Source organism: Eubalaena glacialis, chromosome 7 (genome assembly GCF_028564815.1).
Source record: "Eubalaena glacialis isolate mEubGla1 chromosome 7, mEubGla1.1.hap2.+ XY, whole genome shotgun sequence".
Taxonomy (NCBI): domain Eukaryota; kingdom Metazoa; phylum Chordata; class Mammalia; order Artiodactyla; family Balaenidae; genus Eubalaena; species Eubalaena glacialis.
The window spans coordinates 25,243,504-25,265,144 of record NC_083722.1 but is presented as its reverse complement, the minus strand read 5'-3'; the positions used below and the strand labels follow the sequence as shown (position 1 = coordinate 25,265,144).

The 21,641-nt window shown below is 40.3% G+C and overlaps 1 protein-coding gene across 1 annotated transcript; it reads right to left on the bottom strand.

The window, feature by feature from the left end:
- Positions 1–1,386: 1,386 nt before the first annotated feature.
- LOC133095685 (glutathione S-transferase A4-like) lies at positions 1,387–9,875 on the bottom strand. The gene is made up of 3 exons (XM_061197428.1): positions 9,789–9,875; positions 2,927–3,058; positions 1,387–1,557 (listed from the first exon to the last, which is right to left on the bottom strand). Exons 1-3 carry the CDS (start codon positions 9,873–9,875, stop codon positions 1,387–1,389), a joined length of 390 nt encoding a protein of 129 aa, XP_061053411.1.
- Positions 9,876–21,641: the final 11,766 nt, after the last annotated feature.

The following is a 21,641-nucleotide window of genomic DNA, read 5'->3' as shown; positions in this document are numbered from 1 at the left end:
TTTAATTGTATGGCTACCAGTGTTTTTTCTTTCTTTAAAATACGTCATCCTCAGCACACTCAGAACCAACGGAATGTATTCAGTATTCAAATAAAAGAACTTTTGTTTTAAACCTGTTTCTCTCATTTTAGTGTCCTCTCTGTATACTCAAATCATTTTTAACATGTAAGTGTTCAATTATTAATGCAAGAGATTGGGAAGGAGGATTATTTAAGCCAGAGATTTCCTCAGGAGCAGATATTCTCATTCTCTCTCTCTCGCTGTCTCTGAAACAGTAATAATTCTGAAACAAAAGCGATTTGTCCCAAATCACCACTTCACTTTTAGGCATGGTTATGATTGTTCGTGTCCAAGGCGCTTACCAGTAGACCTGAGTCAGCCCAGTTCTCCCACTGACTGCTGTGTGCCCTTTGGAAGGTCATGTCCCCTCTAGGACTCAGTTTCTCATCCTTGAGGAGGAATTTGGACTAAGCGATCGACCAGACTCCTTAAAGCTCTAAAAATCTGCAATTTTGGTCCTGTTGGCTGTGTGCAATGGTGTCAGATCTCAGACCTTTCTTTACATGTGATGGTGGGTAGAGTCCCAACTGATGGCAGCAGAGCTGATACGGTTGTGTTTGGTTACCTTTCCCAACTGACCAACAAGGAGGTTGTTAAACTTTCAGAAACCATTCAATTAAGGGTAGAAAGAAAAGAAAAGGGAAAAAAAAAAAAAGCCTAGTAGTTTAACCAAATAGGAAACCCAGACAGAATCCTTTGATATACTTTAAAAGAAACAAACAAACCCACTAGTCCTGATGGTGCCACAGAGGTGGTTCCATAAGCAAGGCTGGGAAGGCGGTGGTCATTGGGATGCTCCACGCACGCGCTGACTGTCAAAGATGATGGAGAAAGACCTCCAGACCTGAACGGACAACAGCTTGTACTCAGATTGTGATTCTGATACTGAGGTAGAAACTGAATGGGAGATTGATCATAGAAATATATACCCTATCTGTAAAGTACTCCAGTGATTGGAAGTGTAAGAAGCTAGTTTGAAGCTATGTCCTGGACTTTTCAAAAGGAGGTGGAAGTGGGTGATGGTTGATGTACGGTTGGTTGGTTTTTTGTTTGTTTTTAAAGAAATCCTTGGTATCCATTGGATTACTTATGATTTTACTCTTTTGCAGTAGAATGCAGAAGAATTCTAATTTGTATGATTCTGATTACTTGGTGTTTTACCTTTTTACGAGAAACAGAAAAGGGGTCGTCTGACTTACAGATAAGTATTAGTTTATTTCTTTATGCTTTTTATTACTTTATTAAAATGGCCTTATGATTTCTTTCTGGGTGGTGCTACAAATGTAAAGTGAAATGTTTTCTGAGTTCTTTAGACTTTTTCATTTGTTAATACTCAGCTACTATATTGCCCATGTTTTTAAGAAACATGCCACGTTCAGATTTGAATATATTCTTCACAGTCTCAATGGAGTCTTCATCTAGTGGAGATTTCCTCTGGCTTCCAGGCTGGAGAAACTTGTTAATTCTGGGAATGTAGCTGCTTCTGGCCTTGAATTCCTAAAATGCAAATGTATACTATCCATGAGAAGAGAATATGGCAAAATACACAAAATATAAACGAGGCACATTTTTATATATGAGAAAAAGTGTTTATATCTTTCTCATTGCTGGTGGAGGAGAGGTATAAAATGGAATTTTCATACATTGTGTGGTCCTGCAAAGTGATGTCAGCCTTGTAGAAAGCAAGATAGCAAAATTTCTCAAGGAACCCAAAAATGTTTATAGGCTCTAACCAGGTGATCCCATTTTTAAGATTGTATCCTAATGATGTAATCCTAAATGTGGAAAAATTCATATCTGTGAAGATGCTGTTGCAACATTATTTATAAAAGCAAATATTCCAGAGCATCCTGATGCATAACTATATTAGAAGTTCTCATTTTTCTTATGTCATAAGCATTTTTCATGTTATGTTATCTCTGAAAACATAACTTTCAGTGGCTGTGTAAAATTCTATTCATGGATGTATCCTCATTTGTGTAGACATTTCTCAGGTATTGAATATTTAGGTTGTTCACGATTTTCACTATTTAAAATTATTTTGAGTGCAATAAATAGAATATTATATAATCATGAAAAATGTCAAATATATATATATAACAGACTACATTGTATAAAAATGAGCCAGACTAAATATAACAATACTAACACATGCTTATAATGTAATGTGAAGTGGAAAACTGAGGCTGCAGAATTATCAAACTTGGATGACAACTATTTTAAATCAGTGTATTTTAAAAAGGATATAAAGGAATCCACCAACATAGCAAAGTGGTTTTGAACTCAGGCTGTGGAATCAGACAGATAGGTGTGAGTCCCAGTCCTGCCACCTACTAACAGTGTGACCTAAGAAAAGTTAGTTAACCCCCCCGAGTCTCGTTTCCTGTCTACATAGAGGATGGAATAAAGTGCATTCAGTGCTGGCACAAAGCTTGGCGTGTAGTAAGTGCATAGTCCATGGTTATGGTTATTGTTATACTGTGGCTCTGTTAGGATGGGATTATCTTGAGTGTTATCCCCTCACCTTATCCACAGAAGAAGCCACTGGTATTGAGGGTCTGCTACATTCCAGGCAAAGCCTTTGAGACTTAACTCCTGCAAGAAGCTTGGCCCGGGTGACCCTCATCTGCATTCCCATATATCGTTTTATTTTTCATTTACTCCATTATGTTGGGGTTATCTGTCTGTGTGCATGTCTCCCCCACTAGGGAGTATTCCTGGAGGGCATCTTTGCACCCTTAGCAAAGGTCTTGGCATAAAGAAGTTAGGAAGTTCTTAAAGGATAATGAACGACTGAAGGGAAGGTTAAATGAGTGATACTAATCCCTCCTCCCTGCTTTCTTGGGGGGTGTTTGGGGAGCAGTACCTGGGGCAGACGGAAGCCCGAGAGGACACTGGGTCTGCAGTCTTCAGCCACGAAGATGACTTCCAGGAGCTGGACATCGGCCCAGCTCAGCCGATTGCCCACCAGAAAATCTTGCCCGTGGTCTCTTAGCGCCTGTGTGATAGTTGAAAACGAGAAGGTAGAGGATTTAGGGACATACCAGTTAAAGTCAGTGGGATTTGGCAGAAAGTCCCCTAGAAGTTCAGAGACCTAGTTCCTGATCTCTGCCACCAGCTCTCTGTGTGAGTTCGAATAAGTCCCACCTCTCTGAGGGCTTCGGTGTGTTCATCTGAAAGAGGCAGAAGAGCTTAAATCTTCCTGAGGATGCTGAACCCTGGAAACAGCTGCATCTCCTGTGCCTTTGTCTTCATCTCACCTCCCTGTATCTGCTCTGCGAGCCTTTATAGAACGATTTGAGCACCGAAGCCTGGATTGTGGCTCCTCTAGGTCTGGGACCATACGCTCTCCCCGCACCATACCAGGGTGGGATTTTCAGGGGTGCAGCTCAACCTCACTAGGACCCACACCTCATTTTCACGAGAAAATTTTCCTCTGATAGGGCTCTGGATTTTGGGGCATTTTGAGTCAAAATCAATTGAACACAGAATAAATGATTGGAATAGGAGGAAACTAAGGAATATTCTATCCCTAAAGCTCTGTGAGGTTATGATACTCGGGCGGGGGATCAGGAGTTAGAGACATGAGTGCAGGCTCCTGTGTTTTTAGTTGCATGACATTGCGTCTTTAGGGTCTGGTTGCCTCATCTGTAAAATGGGGATAACAATAGCACATCTTTCATGGAATTATTGTGAAGATTAGATGGGATCGTGCATGTAATGCATGGCACAGCGCTTGGCACATAGCGCTGAGTGGAGGTGAGCCATCCATATGATTAGCACTGCTGGTAGTGGTGATGTTACTGTTTTTAGCCATGAACGTAGTCTCTGTACCACATAGTATCCAACTTCAGTCATCGGGAATAGTGGTGTTAAACATCCATTCTTTTGTCAATGTTGGTAGAATTATAAGATAAAAATCTCTTAAATTATATGCTAATGACAGAAGAATATATTATCATTAAATACTTTTGAAAGAATGCTATGGAGAAAGCCTGAGTTAGAAGATAATCACAGTTGGTCCATCTTCCATCTGGGACCACGGGGACTGAAAATGCACCAACTGTAATTAAGGGAAAAGTACAATCTAGGAAGTTAGAGTACCTGTAATCTATGTCAAATACACAAGTACCGATTAAATAATCTACATCACATGAGTGGTCTCTAAAATGGTTGCTCATGATAAATATATTTAAATGTATATACTAAATCATCCAATGAGAACCAATGTTACTCAACCCAGAAAGGATGGAGTAAACCAGCATTGCAGGTGGGTTTAGAAAACTAACATTTTTCATGATCCTTTCCTACATTAACTCATGTTATAATGAATGCACCTGGAGGACAAGAGCATTGATAACTAAGCAGTCATCCAACCTGTGTGTTAAGGATGGCACGGAGTATTTGCTTAAAGTTCAAGCTTTTTCAAACATTATTTTCCAGCTGTTAAAAATGCAGAGACAGGGACTTCCCTGGCAGTCCAGCGGTTAGGACTTGGCGCTTTCCCCTTCCCCCTCCCCTTCCCCTCCCCCTCTCCCTCTTTTTTCTTCTATCCCCTCTTCCTTCTCCTCCCTCTCTTTCTCCTCCTCCTTTTCCTTCTTCTTTTCTCTGTCTCCTTCTCTGTCTCCCTCTTCGCCTCAGGAGGGCCACAGTAAGGCTAGCCCTGCCCTTTTCTCACTTAACACTGTCAGCTGACCCAGTTTTCCTGGCCACTGTCTTCATTTCTCAGGACTAGATTCATGCAAGAGCATCGTGGCTTTTCTGCTCTTGCTACCAGGTTTCTCTGCACCCTAATCACATCAGTCAGGATCCAGCTGGGAGACAGAACCATACTAGTTACTCTAGCAGAAGAATTTAATATAAAGAATATATTTTCTATATTTATATAAATATTTGTATATTCTTCTTTGCTATAAAGAAGTGACTAGGTCCTGGAGAACTGAAAGGCAGCACAGGAACAGTGTGGTTTTCTGAAGGTGACAACTGCAGAGTAGATATCATCCCTACGGCGGAAGAAACAAAGGGATGGGGATGGAATCCTTCCAACTGAGAGCTTGGAGGTGGGCTCCTCCGAGTGGGATCTCTCACACGCTAGTTGCAAGTTCCCCGTGCTGCCTTCCTTACGTAGGGACATTGAAAGATACTGTCTACATCATTTTCACTGCTCTTATTCAGCATATTTGTGTGTGTGTGTGTCTTTCATAGTAACGGAGCGACCATCTCATCCTTGGTCTAATGCAACATGAGTAACATGGCTTTTATCTCACCTTGGATTAATTTCTCAAATTCTTCACGTGTTTCAAAAAGTTCTTCACACTAAAGAATGAAAGAAAGGGGCTTCCCTGGTGGCGCAGTGGTTGAGAATCTGCCTGCCAATGCAGGGGACACGGGTTCGAGCCCTGGTCTGGGAGGATCCCACATGCCGCGGAGCAACTAGGCCCCTGCACCATAACTACTGAGCCTGCGCGTCTGGAGCCTATGCTCCGCAACGGGAGAGGCCGCGATAGTGAGAGGCCCGCGCACCGCGGTGAAGAGTGGCCCCCGCTCGCCGCAACTGGAGAAAGCCCTCGCACAGAAACAAAGACCCAACACAGCCAAAAATAAATAAATAAATTAATTTTTAAAAAAATGAAAGAAAGAATATAAGAACACGTTGTTAAAGGAAATCCAAAAAAGAGGGGATATATGTATAGCTGATTCATTTTGCTGTACAGTAGAAACTAACACAACATTGTAAAGCAACTATACTCCAATAAAAATTAATTAAAAAAAGAACGTGTTGCTATTATATTTTTATTATTATTATTACTGGTGATATCATGGAAAAAGAATTAAATAGAAGGGGGCTAAGCACCAGTTCAACCGTTGTTTCAAGTAGTTATTAAACCCATGCTGTTTTTTTCTGGGTCCCATGCAACTAAGGAATTTTTTTTTTTTTTATAAAACCAAAGCAAAGGGTTTACTGAATTTAGTCGATCCAGGAATATGTATCCCTACTGTTTGCAGATGTAACATGCCCGGTACACTTTTGGGGCCACAGTTTGAATTCGGGTTCTCCCCTTAATTAGCATGGACATGTTACTGACTCCCTTCTAATGTCAGTTCCCTAATGTGTGAAAATGAAACTAACACCTATTCATGGTGCCCTCATGATGGTTAAATGAGATCATACCAAGTAAGACTAACTCTCGTGCCTGGTTCAGCAATTGACCATTGTTGTATTTTTTCCACATCATTTTCATGTGGATGGTATTTTTTTGTCCCTTCTTTCCATTGTTCAAGAACACGCAAGTGTTTGTTTGATCATTCCATTATAAATTCTCTTTTTAAACACAAGAGGCTTAGACACAGAGGAATTAAATGGCAGTAAATCTCAGAAATTACTTGGTAACAATCTAACAATAGAACTGAGTGAACTCAAAAGACCCTCTGTTGCATTACCCAAGGAAACATGAATCAAGGTGTAGTCTATTTCTTGCTGCTTTCAAGATTTTTTTTACTTGGTTTTCAGTTTTATTGTTAGACCGTTACCAATCAACTTCTGGATACTTTCTCATTAAGATAAATAACACAAATTGAATGTGTGCATTTGGCATAGTACAATTTTAATATAAAATTTAAACACAATGAGTTTTTCTGTATTATTTCCTATCATGATTGGAGATGGAAAAACCAACACATAACTGAAAAATAGTATTTTTCCCAAAGATTCTACTCTACCCCCTTTATAACAACAAAAAATAATTAGAAGTTTAAATGTTTACAATTTGGAATAATAAAAAAATATTAAGAAAGTATACTGATGCATGGTTCCTTGGTTGTCATTTCTGAATACTTTATGTTAAATAATGTTAAACCAGGGAGGTGTCAGATTACCCTCATCCCAAACCTTGAAGACCAACATTAACTACAATTCTCAAGAGCAAGAAACATCTCAGTTTCCAGGGAATCCTGCCATTTTCAGAAGACAAAGAAGACAGCAGCAAAGATGGGAAAAAAAATCTGTCTTCCCCTTATTCACTTACAAAATATTTTCAATATTATTGCACAAGTTATAGGAACTCATTCTAGAAAAATTACAAAATATGGTTAAGCTAAAAATATTTGTCCTCCTTATTGGCCTTTTCTCTCAGATTGAGCAGGTGTTTAGTAGATGTGCGCTTTCCCTTGTGATTATGTCTTAATGAGTAGAAACACAGCATTCAGAAGGTAGAAATTGGGCACTAAACTATATTTAAAAAGAATCCTTGCGTGAGGGTTGAGTGTCTGTGTGGGCATCTCTTCTTTTTTCCCTCTGCTCTTTTTTTTTTGCAAAATAAGTTATCTCTCACCCTACTGTATATAAAATAGATGACCAACAAGGACCTACTGTACAGCACAGGGAACTATATTCAATATCTTGTAATAACCTATAATGGAAAAGAGTCTAAAAAAGAATAGATAGATAAACTGAATCACTTTGCTGTAAACCTGAAACTAACACAACATTGTAAATCAACTATATTTCAATGAAAATTTTTTTTAAAAAAAGAAAAAACAAACAAACAAAAAAACCCAGAAAAAGTTATCTCTGAGTCTGCTCAATGATGCCCAATATTAAGTATATTTCTCCACCTCCTCTTATTCTATGCCCAAAAACTTTCTTGGTTCAGGGGGTCGGTGGTGGGGATTCCTCTCTTTCTCTCTCACATATTTTCACCAGCAAAAAAAAAAAAAAAAAGGCAAGAGCTGACATGATCACCTTCATGCTCTTCTTCTCTAAGTCTTCATCTGATGTTTGGGAAGCCCAGAGAGGTTAAGTGACTTGCTTAAAGTCCCTCAGCTAAAGGGTGGAAGAACCAGGGCTGGAATCCCTTCTCTCCAAGCCCACTACATTATAGATATTCTCATCTTTGCAGATGTCTAATTTGTATTTAACTACTTTTTATAGGAAGAAGCATATTCTAAAGTTAATAACAAACATGAGAATACAGATAGGGGTAACCAAAATATAAAACAAAGCTTCCCCCAAAAGCATTTTCCCCTAAATTTAAAGATTACTTGTGACTTTTATGAAGTGTGACTTGAAAAAAAAAAAAAAGCATATGTTCATGATTTCAATTTCTCCTAAAATTTCTCATGTCAGGAACTCCAGGCTAATTTTTTACTGTCTGGTTTGGCCAGGCTCCAGAAGCTCGGAGAGCGGGGGGCCCAGTCTCAAATTGCAACAAGGGCATTCTTGTTACCTTGTTAGGCCCTACGGGCCACTGGGGAAGGGGAGAGAGGGCAGCTGTGAGCCCCGCCAGGCCCAGGGGTGCACAGTCTGGATGGGGCCATGAAACAGCATGGTATGCCTCAAAATTCCTGAGTAGATACCATCTGAGGAATTTTCTGGTAGATTTAGATTGAGTTTTGCCAGATCACACAGAAAAGTTTTCCCAGGGAACTTTTTTACAAAAATGATGTGTTTTCCTCAGTTTTATCATACGCTTGAAGGCTTACTATATGACTGCTGGGGCTCCAAAGATAAACAAAGCACAGCCATTTTGGCAAAGTTGTATATACTAGAGCATGATGATTCAGCTTTTGAAAATTTGCTGTGACTCACATCAAAAGGAAAATTCAGGCACAGAAGGTAGATATTAACTATCAAACTTTCTCCTAACTCTGGCCAGCTCTGACAGTATCAATGCTGAATATAAAAACTGTGAGGAATCAGAAGACCCAAGAAGAGCTTCATGTGGCTCAGAACTGGCCTTTTACTGTTTTGAAAAAATTAGGTCATCAGAAAAAGAAGTGACAATTTCAAGTTAAAAATTTTCTATACTAAACAGTATTTAGCGCCCTGTTACCTGTTTCTTAATATTCTTGAGACAAATGTAGTTAAACAAACACAATACTTGGCTGATATGAATGAAATGAAAAGAATTGTGTGTTGGAATGAGTCGCTTCTTCCCTTCCTTCGTCCTTCCTCCCCTCCCTCCTCCCTTCTTCCTTCCCTCTCTTCCTTCCTTCCTTTGTTTATCATTGTTTTCATGACCTTGGATGAGCTCAGTATCAGCAACCAGTTACCACTTTATTTGAGTTAACTAACTCAAATAATTAAAAGAGCTAACTCATTTAAAACAACTAACTCATTCATTCACAAATCAACATTTAAAGAACAAGTGGTAAAAACTGCTTTTCTTTTGGGTATCATATAAACAGTTTTCCACAACTGCTCCCTAAGTAAGTACTCAATGAACCCCCGAGATGAAAGTCATTTTTTTTTATGCTGAGCTTTTATTTTTATTAAAATTATTTGCATTTAGTTTTTTATACAAATTTTAAAGGTTACTTTCCATTTACAGTTTTTACAAAATATTGGCTATATTCCCCATGTTGTACAATACATCCTAGAGCCTATCTTACACCCAATAGTTTGTGCCTCCTTTTCTCCCACTGCTATATTGCCCCCCTCCCCGCTGGTAACCACTAGTTTTTCTCTATATCTGTGAGTCTGCTCCTTTTTTGTTATACTCACTAGTTTGTTGTATTTTTTAGATTCTACATATAAGTGATATCATACAGTATTTGTTTTTCTCTGTCTGACTTATTTCACTAAGCATAATGCCTTCCAAGTCCATCCACATTGCTGCAAATGGCAAAATTTCATTCTTTCTTATGGCTGAGTAGTATTCCATTGTATATATATACCACATCTTCCTATCCATGACATGAAAGTAAATTAAATAACTCCAGCATCTCACCTCTACTCCTGCTGTGGCCAAGGGCCACCAAATGGTTTCCATTCTTCCCCTTCCATTGAAGTAGTAAACCTTGGGCTTCCCTGCCATGCTTAAGGGTTCCCGAAAATCAAGAGTGAGCCTAAGACTCTTCAGCACACACACACACAGAGAAATACAAGCTTACAGAGCAGCACAAGGTTGACCAGAATGCTGTAGACTCAAAACTTATGCCAAAAATCAAAGCTGTTCCTCAGCTGCATGGTACCTGTGTTCTGTGTTGTTTCTCACAAATGGAGTTTATGTTCACAAATTGGTGTTCTAATTAAATAACTGATATATTTTTAAAATAGAGAAAGAGGATGAGAGTGATGAAGCCAGGAAGATAGAAGAATAGGATTCTGACCAGCTTTCCTCCTGTGACAGGTGGCAAGATTTTAGCTTTCCAGATTTTTTTCTTTTTATCTACTTGCAGATCATCCTCCTTCCAGGACAAGCCTTGACTGGTGAAATGGGGTGAGATTAGGGGATGCTGAGGTTTTTCACTTTCCAAATTACAGTCATCTCTGTATTTTAATGCTGGCATCCTCTGTAGCCCAAAGACGTCAATCAAGAGGATTTTCAATGACTCATGAGGATTTAAAGCAAAAGTGTAGAGTTAGAAAAAGTGGGTCTTTTCACATTTTCCTTTTCTTCTGAAAATGAAAATGTTTTTTAGAAACATAACCCATGCTCATTTTGAAGAAGGTAAAATAAAATAGTATAGAAATTAGAAGCCCATCCCCACCTCCCCAAGATAGCCTTGAGAGGTTGATGAGGCATGATGGGGGAGACCTGGTGGAGTGATAGGCTCTGGACAGCTTGAGGTACCTGGGGAGGGGGTCCCTGAAAGCAAGGAGGGCTGTGGGGAGGGGAAGGAGTGGCTTTGGGAGGAGGAGGAGTGAGTGTCTTCATGGTATGAATGGGAGCTGATTTATTTTGTAGCCTGTTACCTGGCTCATTTTCTAAGCCAGCACTTCCACACATTAAGAGCTCAGCAAAATAAATGAAGAAAAAAGGATAGATTGAGAGTATCACCATTTGGAAACCAGAATGAAAAAAGTGATCTAGGCCAATGGTTTTTCAACCCTACATGATACCTGTTAGAATCATGTGAGGGGCTTAAAGCACATTCAGGTACATGAGTGTGCAAGCATGCACACACACACACACACACTGCCTGGGCCTCACCCCAGAGATTCTGATATAATTGATCTGGAATAGGACTCTTGATTCTAATGTGTAGCCAGTGTTGAGAACCATTCATCAGGATGATGATGATGTCAATAGCTGCTACAATTACTAATAGGGATCTCTGTAGTGGAAATATCGGGCTGACTGCCCTAAATATTTAACGTCACTAAATGTGGGACAACCAGACATGATGGTCCTCCTGGTGTGAAGCAATAGAAAGCATGCTGCGGTACCTATGAAGAATTCTTGCCAAAATAATTGACCTGGAATTCAGTCAAACCTCTAGATATCAATTTACAGGAAACACAGGAAATAGAGAAGCACCTCAGGAATGTAATCAGCAAAATCAGCAACATTTATAATGTGGAACTCAGGCTTGCTCTTCATAGAGTGGTCCCCAGACCAGCAACATACAGATCACTTGGGAGGTTGTTAGGGATGTAGCAACTCAAGCGCCACCCCAGAATCTGTATTTTAAGACCCCCGGGAATTTGTATGTACATTCAAGTTTGAGAAGCACTGTTCTCCAGCTCAAGTGATTAATACATTTAAAATGACTCTCTACTTTTATATTTCTGTAAGAAATTGTGTAAACTGCATGAAAATCAAAGACGCAGGGGGAGCCTATAGGTTAAAGAGATTTAAGAGGATGAATTCATTCTTCAAATGAATGCCATGTGCAGACCTTTTTTAGCTTCTGGTTCTAACAGAGCAGTTATTCTTTTTTTTAAATGTGATACAATCGGGAGTATTTGAACCATGACTGAACATTTATATAAGGGAATTACTGTTAATTTTTTAAGTATAATAATATTATAGAAAGTTTTTCCTAAAGGATCTTTATCTTTTAGAGACTCATGTCAAAGTACTTATGGATGAAATAATATGATACTGGGATTTGCTTCAAATTAACCCAGCTGTGAGGGGGGGTGGGTAGAAATACAGATGCAACATGAGTGATATTTTGTTGCTAATTGCTGTGGCTGGGTGATGGGTACATGGGCTTTTTTATACTCTTCTTTCTATTTTTGTAAATGAATGAAATTTCCCATCAAAAAAAATATTTTTAATTGTTCAGCAAAAACTGATGTTATTCGTAATGGATTAAAGCTTTAAAGGCCCTGGTGTGACTTCTGAATCATGAGATTTGGAACGGTGTTCACTCCAGCTTTAGGGATGAATGGGTGTGATCAATGCTCCACCCAGATGAGCCTTCTGAATTCAGGTTTAATGATTCCAAGCCCTGCGGGCACTGTCTAAACAGTGACGTCGTCTCAACTGAATCTATAAAACTTCATCGCTTCTGCAGAACTTACAGAAGAAATGCAATGAAAAAATTAAGCTTTCTTGTCTGGGTTTGACCTAGCACAAATAACCTCTCTGAGCCTCGGTTTCTTCATCTGTAAAATGGGGATAGTAACACCAATCTCATGGGTTATTGAGAGTTTTAAAAGAGATAAAGCATGAAATGTGTTTAGCCCTCAGTGAACGATGAGTGATCCATATGTATGGGGAAGGAAGCAGACCCTGGAAGAGCGAGGAGACTAGAAAGAGCAAGAACAATCATCTTAGCAGTGAGGTCGTCAGAGAGATGGTGGTGGGGGCAGGAGGGAGATGGGGAGAGAGTTCATAGCAAAGAAGTGTGAGTTCTCGGGGTTCCCCTCGGATCCAAGGAACAGGCTGGGGAGAGACTACCAGGTTCAAAGCAACAAGGACGATATGGCTGAAGATGGCCTTGACAGAGGGTCTAGACACCACCTGGGGTTGGCGTCTGTCTCTGGGCGGGGCCAGGCAGAGCAGCCAAACCATGTGACAGTACACGGAGCTGGGAGCTGCCCTTCCCCTCTGCGGAAAGGGTGCATGGAGCTGTGGGCAGCTATGACAGGACCAGAATGTGAGCTCTGGGGAGCTTCTCAGAGGGAAGGGCAAATCTGTGGGAAATCTCTGAGATGGGGCTAGAGCCAGAGAAATACTGTGGGTTATTGTTGTTGCCAACCAATCATGCCTCCATGCTGGATGGCCTGGAAAACACTGGTTACATCTTAGAGGCCTGTCCCCTCACCAAGACCAGAAAGCCCTCGATGACCATGGTCTTTCTGTCTTTTATCCTCAGTTCCTAGAAGCGCCTGGTTCATGGGTTGGATGATGGGGCAGAGGATGGGTGGGTGGGTGGAAGAATGAAAAACATCATTAATAACCAGACTGTTTGAATAATAGAGTTTACTAACCTTCCTGAGTCAAGACCCTTCATATGTAGTAAAGGAGGGAAGGAAAGAATAGAATGTCATCAGAATGTGTCATTCATCATCCAACAGCTGTTCGTTGTGTGCTGCTGTGTGCCAGGCACCATGCTGGGTGCTGAAGGTGCAATAGTGAGCAAGACCAGGCACACCCTGGCTCTCATGAAGGTGACAGTCTAATGGCCCTACTGTGTGTCAGTCTGAGGTCACATCATTGTATCATAAAAGCGGGGACCAGAGGCTAGAGCTCTACCGGTCTCTGTTTCTCATCTCTACTCCCTTCACACAGTGGCAAACATAACCACTGGTAGCTCCTACGTTTTATGTATTAGAGCTACAGCAGCTGGAGAGAGACCTGGTGAAAATTCTTGACCCCCAATCCAAAGATACAGGACAAGGATCTGATCAGCTCAGCTGGGGTCTAGAGCCTACTTCTTAGGGCCCCATCACCTGTGAAGAGGGGGAGGAATGGGGCTATGGAGGAACATTGAAATTCCTGCGGGAGCTACTAGGATGGAGAGGGAAGTTCCCCGCTGTTTCTTTTTCAGGGAGGTGTGGGGGACGGGTGGGGTGGGTTGAAGTGCACACTGGGTCAGCTGGGGACGAAGGGCTGAGAGGCAAGGGCGCATGCTTCCAGGCAAGTGTGTCAAGAATCAACAGACACCAATATTTTGTAATAAGTGTAAAATGGAGTGTAACCTTTAAAAATTGTATAAAAAAATAAAACAAACCAACGAACAACAACCACCACAAAGAATCAACAGACAGAACTGGTTTGAATCCCAGTCTTGCTCTTTATTTGCTAAGAAGTTACTTAACCTTTGAACTTCACTTCTCCATCTGGGAAATAAGAATGATTACACTAATCCCATAGTATGAAGGTGAACATTAAATGGGGTAATGCTCTCAAAGGGCTTATCAAGTCACAGGCAGAGAGTAATCATCCAATAACTGGCAGCTATTTTTATGAATTGGGACAAAGGCTTCCCTCTGCAGGGATATTTATGTACCAAAAAAAGAGAGTGATTACCTCTCTTTGTTTATGATTATGCTGACTCAGCTGATTGTGGTTTTTGAACATTACAGAAGATGAATCAGCTTTGGTGATGTTCTCAGTAAAGACCCCAGGTTAGTGTAAGATCGTGTGGTCAATCTGGGGCATGGAGGAAAGAAATTCTTAAATTTTTGTCCAATGAATGTCTTTGAGGTGTTCCCTGGCATATAGAGCATTTTCTGGTGATTAATCTAAGCACAGTATTATTGTCACCATATTCTATAGGTTCCAAGTGAGTCACTGAGGCCAGCTCAGACCCAAGGGGAGGGGAATTATACCTCACCTCTCCTGGGGAGAAACGCCAAAGAGCCTGCCTCTTTTTTTGATCTAACGTGTGCCACAAACAAATGACTTAGAAGAATTGGGAAGGAGCCCAGTTACCCTCTGGAACTGAGGTTGAGGGAGAGAGTTGGAGGGGACGGAAGGGAAGTGAGACACGGAAGTATCCAAGAGAGGAAACCCTGCTCTTTCCTCACTTCATCCTGGTCAAATGCTGGAGGAAGCAAGCTAAGAAACGCCAGAATCCCAGTGTAACTTAGGGTACCTGAGAACCCGGGAAATGTTTGCTTGCGTCTTGCAAACTCGGAATGACTCAAAAGCATTGAGTAGAAATGTCTAGGTGCTGTGTCTAGGCAGATGGGCTTGCGATCGCCTCAGAGTTCTCCGCATCCTAGCAAGGCACGAGGTGAGCGGGTGTCTCCAATGCACAGTTCCAAAGTCAAAAGACACATGAAATTCAAATGAAGGGTGCAGCAGTTTTCTGCAAGACTGTCTCCCTGAGACTAGGTGGGAATGAGGATGTCTTGGCAGCCTCCTGGGTGGACGGATGTCTGTTGAGGACAGGATGTTCTCTCCCTGTGCCTGGAGGCTTAGATACCACCCTGGGGAAAACATGGGGGTGTATGTTGGGGAGGAGACTGTCTGAGATGTAGTTAGTTTGTTCCCTTGGTGGAATGGGGCTCAAAATAGAAATTAAACTCAGTTATAAAAATAGAAAGAAATTCACTCTTGAATTTCTGAACTGATTCACCCCTATCTCCACATATAACATAAAGTTCCCTTTTCAGAGTGGACACTGCTTAGAATCAATTTTAACAATCAGTAAAATATTAATTATTAAAAGAAAATAAACTGGGCTTCCCTGGTGGCGCAGTGGGTGGGAATCTGCCTGCCAATGCAGGGGACACGGGTTCGATCTCTGACCCAGGAAGATTCCCACATGCTGCGGAGCAACTAAGCCCGTGCGCCACAATTACTGAGCCTGCGCTCTGCAACAAGAGAAGCCAGGACAATGAGAAGCCCGCGCGCCACTCGCTGCAACTAGAGAAAGCCCGCGCACAGAACAAAGACCCAACACAAGCAAAAATAAAAACAAATAAATAAATAAATTTATTTTTTAAAAAAAGAAAAGAAACCATAAAACACACACATTTACATTACACCAAATAGAGGGAACATTCAACATGTTTCCTTTGTTGACACCTTTGTTTTGTGTTCAAAGGTCAGTTCTTCATAATAATTTCTGAGGCTCTAATACATCTCGAAGTTTTAGAATCCCGGATAGATGACCTGGGTAGAATTTATTCTGAATAGCAAGACTGGAAATGCTTTAATATTTCCTAAAAGCAAAAGCATATTCTGAAGGCCAGGGTCTAAATTAGTTGGCTGGGTTAAATATTTCAAGACAAAATGTCTTGACCTTATATTTTACTGGGGTGTTTATCTCCTAAAAGAGAACGAAATTAGATTAAGGTGGGTTACCTCTGAAAAGGTGTACCATCATTCTATAATAATTTGAAAAACTTACAATGATATGAAAGTACAAATCAAAACTAAGGTACCATGATTTATATAAAACTTGATTTCAATTAAACGACTAACCAAAAAAGATATGTAAAGAATTTAAATAAACTCAAAACGAAAATTTCAAACATGGAAAACAGGTTGATGATTTATTTAGAAATATATTCTTTTTTCTTTTTTTTGAATTTATTTATTTATGGCTGTGTCGGGTCTTCGTTTCTGTGCGAGGGCTTTCTCTAGTTGCGGCAAGTGGGGGCCACTCTTCATCGCGGTGCGCGGGCCTCTCACTATCGCGGCCTCTCTTGTTGCGGAGCACAGGCTCCAGACGCGCAGGCTCAGTAATTGTGGCTCACGGGCCTAGCTGCTCTGCGGCATGTGGCATCTTCCCAGACCAGGGCTCGAACCCGTGTCCCCTGCATTAGCAGGCAGATTCTCAACCACTGCGCCACTAGAAATATATTCTTGATATTGCATGCTCACATGCCTATATTTAAAATAAAATATCCATATATGTAACATATAATGGTAAATCTCCAGTCTACTCATTCAAATTTTACATATTATTAATATGAGGCGAGAGAGTAACAATAGTATTTGGCAAATATGACTGAATTAATATGGCTAATTCATTTTAAACCATTCGAATCATAATTGTGGCTTTCATTAAACTTATAACTTTATTATAAACAGAAAAAATTAGAAATATTTTTAGTATCTGTGACTTAAGTGTTACGCATACAGTAAAAATATTCTAGAATAATTGCTGGATTTTAACAACTGAACTCGTTTGCTTAAGAGAAAGTACTGACCTCTTCAGACCAATGACACCAAACAGAGCTTTGAGTAACAAGTATTAATAGATATCACCCTTTACCAACTTTTTCCAGCTCTCTTTCCTTTTGTAACTACTTACTTCTGAATCTGTTTTTTACTGAAGTCAAGGGAAATCATAAGAAGAAGGCTCAATAGACTCTAAGAACTCTGAGCACAATTCTCTTCACCTACTTGGAATTAAGGAGGGATTAAAAGCAATTATTGTGCCTTTAGCTCATTCTAGCCAGAAGAATTTATGCAGGCAGGCAAACCTGCTCAGTAGGTAATTTCACAGCTTTCAAATGTGCCTTTGAAGTCAAAAAATTAAAGGGCATAATCCATTGTTTAAAGTGTGTAAGAATAAAAGGAATTAAGTAGACCAGTAACTGCATGCCTTTATTTTTTTAATCCTCAGCCTACATTCTAGAACTTTGTCTCCAATTGTCTTGGCATCATGCCTCCATTCTGCGTTGTCCATGGAAATTGGGTTTTAGTAATGTGAATTCTTGGGTAATTTAAGAGAAAGACTAAGTATATTCCTTTCTATGAAAGTCAGTCTAGTAACCTGGTACGCAGTACATTTTCCTGTGTCCATTTAAGGGATATTGAATATATATTTTCTGGTTTATGGAAAGTCTTTATGTCCTGCTTATGACATAAAGTGAGGTTTGCTTTGTTCCCATAAAGATGCTGTCCTAGAACACGCTGCTCTGATTTGGAAAGGTCTGTGCTTCAGTCTCCTTGCAGAAGGATCACTGGTACCAGGAACTAAATTGTTTCTGACAGTGGAAAATGAGGCTTTGTAAAAAAAATATAAAATCCACCAATCGATCAGATAATAGCTAGATAAGCAAATAAGTTAATTTATTTAAAATATATTGGAAAAAAATTAGGCAAAATCAATTCTTTAAGAAATCCCAATGACATATTATGTATCAATCTAATGTTTTTTTATTTACTTTTTAAAACTTTTTATTTTATATTGGAGTATAGCCAATTAACAATGTTGTGATAGTTTCAGGTGCACAGCAAAGCGACTCAGCCCTACATATACATGTATCCATTCTCCCCCAAACTCCCCTCCCATCCAGGCTGCCACATAGCATTGAGCAGAGTTCCCTGAGCTATACAGTAGGTCCTTGTTGGTTATCCATTTTAAATATAGCAGTGTGTACATGTCAATCCCAAACTCCCTAACTATCCTTAATCTAATGTTTTTAAATTCTCAAAGAATTTTAAAATATGGAACTTCGCAATTAAGTGCAATGCAGCCCATCAGCATTTAGTACATGCTTTCTTCACGGATGTATGTGTGCATGGAGCATCTGTGTGAATGCGCAAGTACATTCTTTTTTTAAAAATTAATTAATTTATTATTTAATTTTAGTTGCATTGGGTCTTTGTTGCTGTGCACAGGCTTTCTCTATTTGCAGCGAGTGAGGGCTACTCTTCATTGTGGTGCGCGGGCTTCTCATTGCAGTGGCTTCTCTTGCTGTGGAGCACGGGCTCTAGGTGCACAGGCTTCAGCATTTATGGCACACGGGCTCAGTAGTTGTGGCTTGCGGGCTCAGTAGTTGTGGCTCGCGGGCTCCAGAGTGCAGGCTCAGTAGGTGTGGTGCACGGGCTTAGTTGCTCCGCCACATGTGGGATCTTCCCGGACCAGGGCTCGAACCCGTGTTCCCTGCAGCGGCAGGCGGGTTCTTAACCACTGCACAACCAGGGAAGTCCACAAATACACTCTTGTACTGGAAGCTTTGTTTCAAGAAAGCTTAGCATAAAAATATCCATTTGTTACTGTTTGTACTCTTTTCTACCTCAAAATCACAGAAGTTATTAGACCTGTCACAAGATCTTGTTATTTAAAATATTTATTTTAAAATGTACATATATTACCTACTATGAATGTGCTTTTTAATATTTTAATAGCAATATTTTAATATAATTGGTTTCCTTGGTAATCCTATGTATCTTATTCTCTGTTTTTAATATTTTCCTGATTTAGGAGTCGATCTCATACTGCCAAAGGGTCCATAGCACAAAGCAGGTTAATAATTCTTGTTCCACGTGCTAAGATATTACAGGTCAAACAGAAGACTACAGCTTCAAAACACACATTCACAGAAATTTAGTAATGTAGACACAAGCGGGCCTAAAAAAAATCCATTTATAAAACACAATATTAGAGGCAATTATTCCCACTATTACAGGGCTGCTTTAGGTTTTGAAATGATTTGGTGAGGTTAAGCAGGTAGCTCCCTGAGTATATTTAAATGATTCTATTAAAATGTTTTGATCCACACTTACCTTCTCAGTGAGTTATACCAGCAAATAGTATATAGTAGTCTTAGTTAAGGTTATTAGTTGGTCCCTGTCCTTTTTTTTTTTTTTTTTTTTAAGAATTTTGTTTTATGTTTTGGCCGCACGGCTTGTGGGATCTTAGTTCCCCGACCAGGGACTGAACCCAGGCCCTCGGCAGTGAAAGTGCAGAGTCTTAACCACTGAACCGCCAGGGATTTCTCGACCCCTGTCCTTTTAATGTCATTTACAATTCATTTATTTTACAAGTTTTACAAATTATACCAGCATACTTATCCATGAAACTCCAGAAAGCTAATTTAGTTTAGTTTGGCAAATCCACACTCTGTGACTGGTTTTCAGTTTTCTCTCCATCCTTTTTTGGTGCAGAAGCAGATGAATTTTACTTCTTTAGTTCAAGCTATGCTTTCAAATAGCTTTAGTGTGAAACTATACCTCCCAAAATACTGTATCATCTGGGCAAAATCTTATGGAAGAAAGCCAGACATTGGATTCCCATTTCATCTAGAATAAAATCCAAATTCCTTGACAGGACTGAAGGAATGTGTCGTCTGCCACCTGCTGCCCCTTCTCATGCCACATGGCACACCCATTCTCCAGCAATGTCTCCTTTGGCTTGGTGTACCAAAGACACTGCTTTCCATGGCAAGGCTTTGAAAATTCTGGTTCCTCCGTCTGGAGCCCTCTTGCCCATCTTCTTGTATGTCTGGTTCTTTCTCACTTTTGTGTCTCACCCTATATGTCACCTCCCTAGAGTGACCTTCCCGTACCATCCATCTAAAGTTGAGCTCTCAGGGGATATATGTATATGTATAGCGGATTCACTTTGCTGTACAGCAGAAACTAACACAACATTGTAAAGCAACTATACTCTAATAAAAATTTAAAAAAAAATAAAGTACAGCTCTCATTGGGAAAAGGGTACAAACTTTCAGTTATAGGATAAAAAGGTCTGAGGATCTAATGTATAACATGGTGACTCTAGTTGATAACACTATATTGTATTTAAAAAAAGTAAATATGTAAGGCGATGATGGATGTGTTAATTAATTCGATGGGGGCAATCCTTTCACGGTGTATATCAAACAGCACATGATACACTTTAAATATTGTACAATTCTATTTGTCAGTTATACTGCATTAAAGCAGGAAAAAATAGAGCAGAGCTCTCCCCTCGCCTCCCCCCACAGTTAGTCTCTGTTACAGACCCTGTTTAATTTTCTTCATATCCCTACCATGCCGCTCCTGGGAATCATCCAGGTTGCCCTGCCACACGCTGCATTTCTGCCCAACGTCAGACTCTGGAGCCTTTTCAGAGCCTCTTCACAAGCCTGAGCTCCAGAGCGGGGAGGCCTGTCACTGATAATACATTATTTATTTCATGACAATTCTGACCTTTTGAAATGAAGCAGTATTGGATGGGATTAGTGTGACAGCATGTTGGCAAGAAAGGCGTGTGAATCACGAAACTAAGAAAAAGGGAGAGGGCTTCCCTGGTGGCGCAGTGGTTAAGAATCCGCCTGCCAATGCAGGGGACACGTGTTCGAGCCCTGGTCCGGGAAGATCCCACATGTGGCGGAGCAACTAAGCCCGTGCCCCACAACTACTGAGCCTGTGCGCCTGGAGCCCATGCTCTGCAGCGGGAGAAGCCACCCCAATGAGAGGCCCGTGGACCACAACAAGGAGTGGTCCCTGCTCTCAGCAACTAGAGGAGGCCCACGTGCAGCAGCAAAGACCCAGTGCAGCCAAAAATTAAATAAATGAATAAATAAATAAATTTTTTAAAAAGAAGCTAGGAAGAGGCAAGGAAGGATCGTCTCTAAAGCCTTCAGAGAGAGTATGACCCTGTCACACCTTGATTTCGCATGAAGAGCCTACAGAACTGTGAGGGAATACATTTCCATTGTGTTAACCACTATACTTGTTGTCATTTGTTACAGCATCTGTAGGAGCATGATACACAAGGCCAGCATGATTCTGGATTAGAATTACCCATTTTGTTGTTTTTCTCACTAGTGTAACCTCCTTGAGGACAGGGACTATATCTGGCTTGTTTATCCTTAGTTACTGAGCTCCTGGAACACAGAATGTTCCATATTAGATATAAAATAAATATTAGTTCCATAACTGGATAGGAAAAAAGTTTGATTACCTGAAGGAAAAAGGTCCTCTGAAAAAAAAGGAGAAGAAAAGTTTTTAGGTTGTGGGTCAGAAAGGCAGCAAAATGCAAAAAAGACTATCTTTGTGCCACCAAGAATATCAGATGACAATTTCTACTTAAATCTTTTTGACTGTGACAGTTGGTATGTGACAATTTTTTGAACAGATCAGAGTCCATGACACTTTCTCTCCCTTTATTTATGTTTAAGTCCCAGGCACATTCTAGGAGGAGATCATGATTTTGTATGTGTTCAAAAC

Coding starts and splice junctions, on each gene's coding strand:
- LOC133095685 (XM_061197428.1), bottom strand. CDS start 9,875: ATGGCAGGGAAGCCCAAGGTTTACTACTTCAATGGAAGGGGAAGAATG. Junction 3,059..9,788: donor TGGCCACAGCAGGAGTAGAG/GTGAGATGCTGG, acceptor ACTATCACACAG/GCGCTAAGAGACCACGGGCA. Junction 1,558..2,926: donor CGGGCTTCCGTCTGCCCCAG/GTACTGCTCCCC, acceptor TTTGCATTTTAG/GAATTCAAGGCCAGAAGCAG.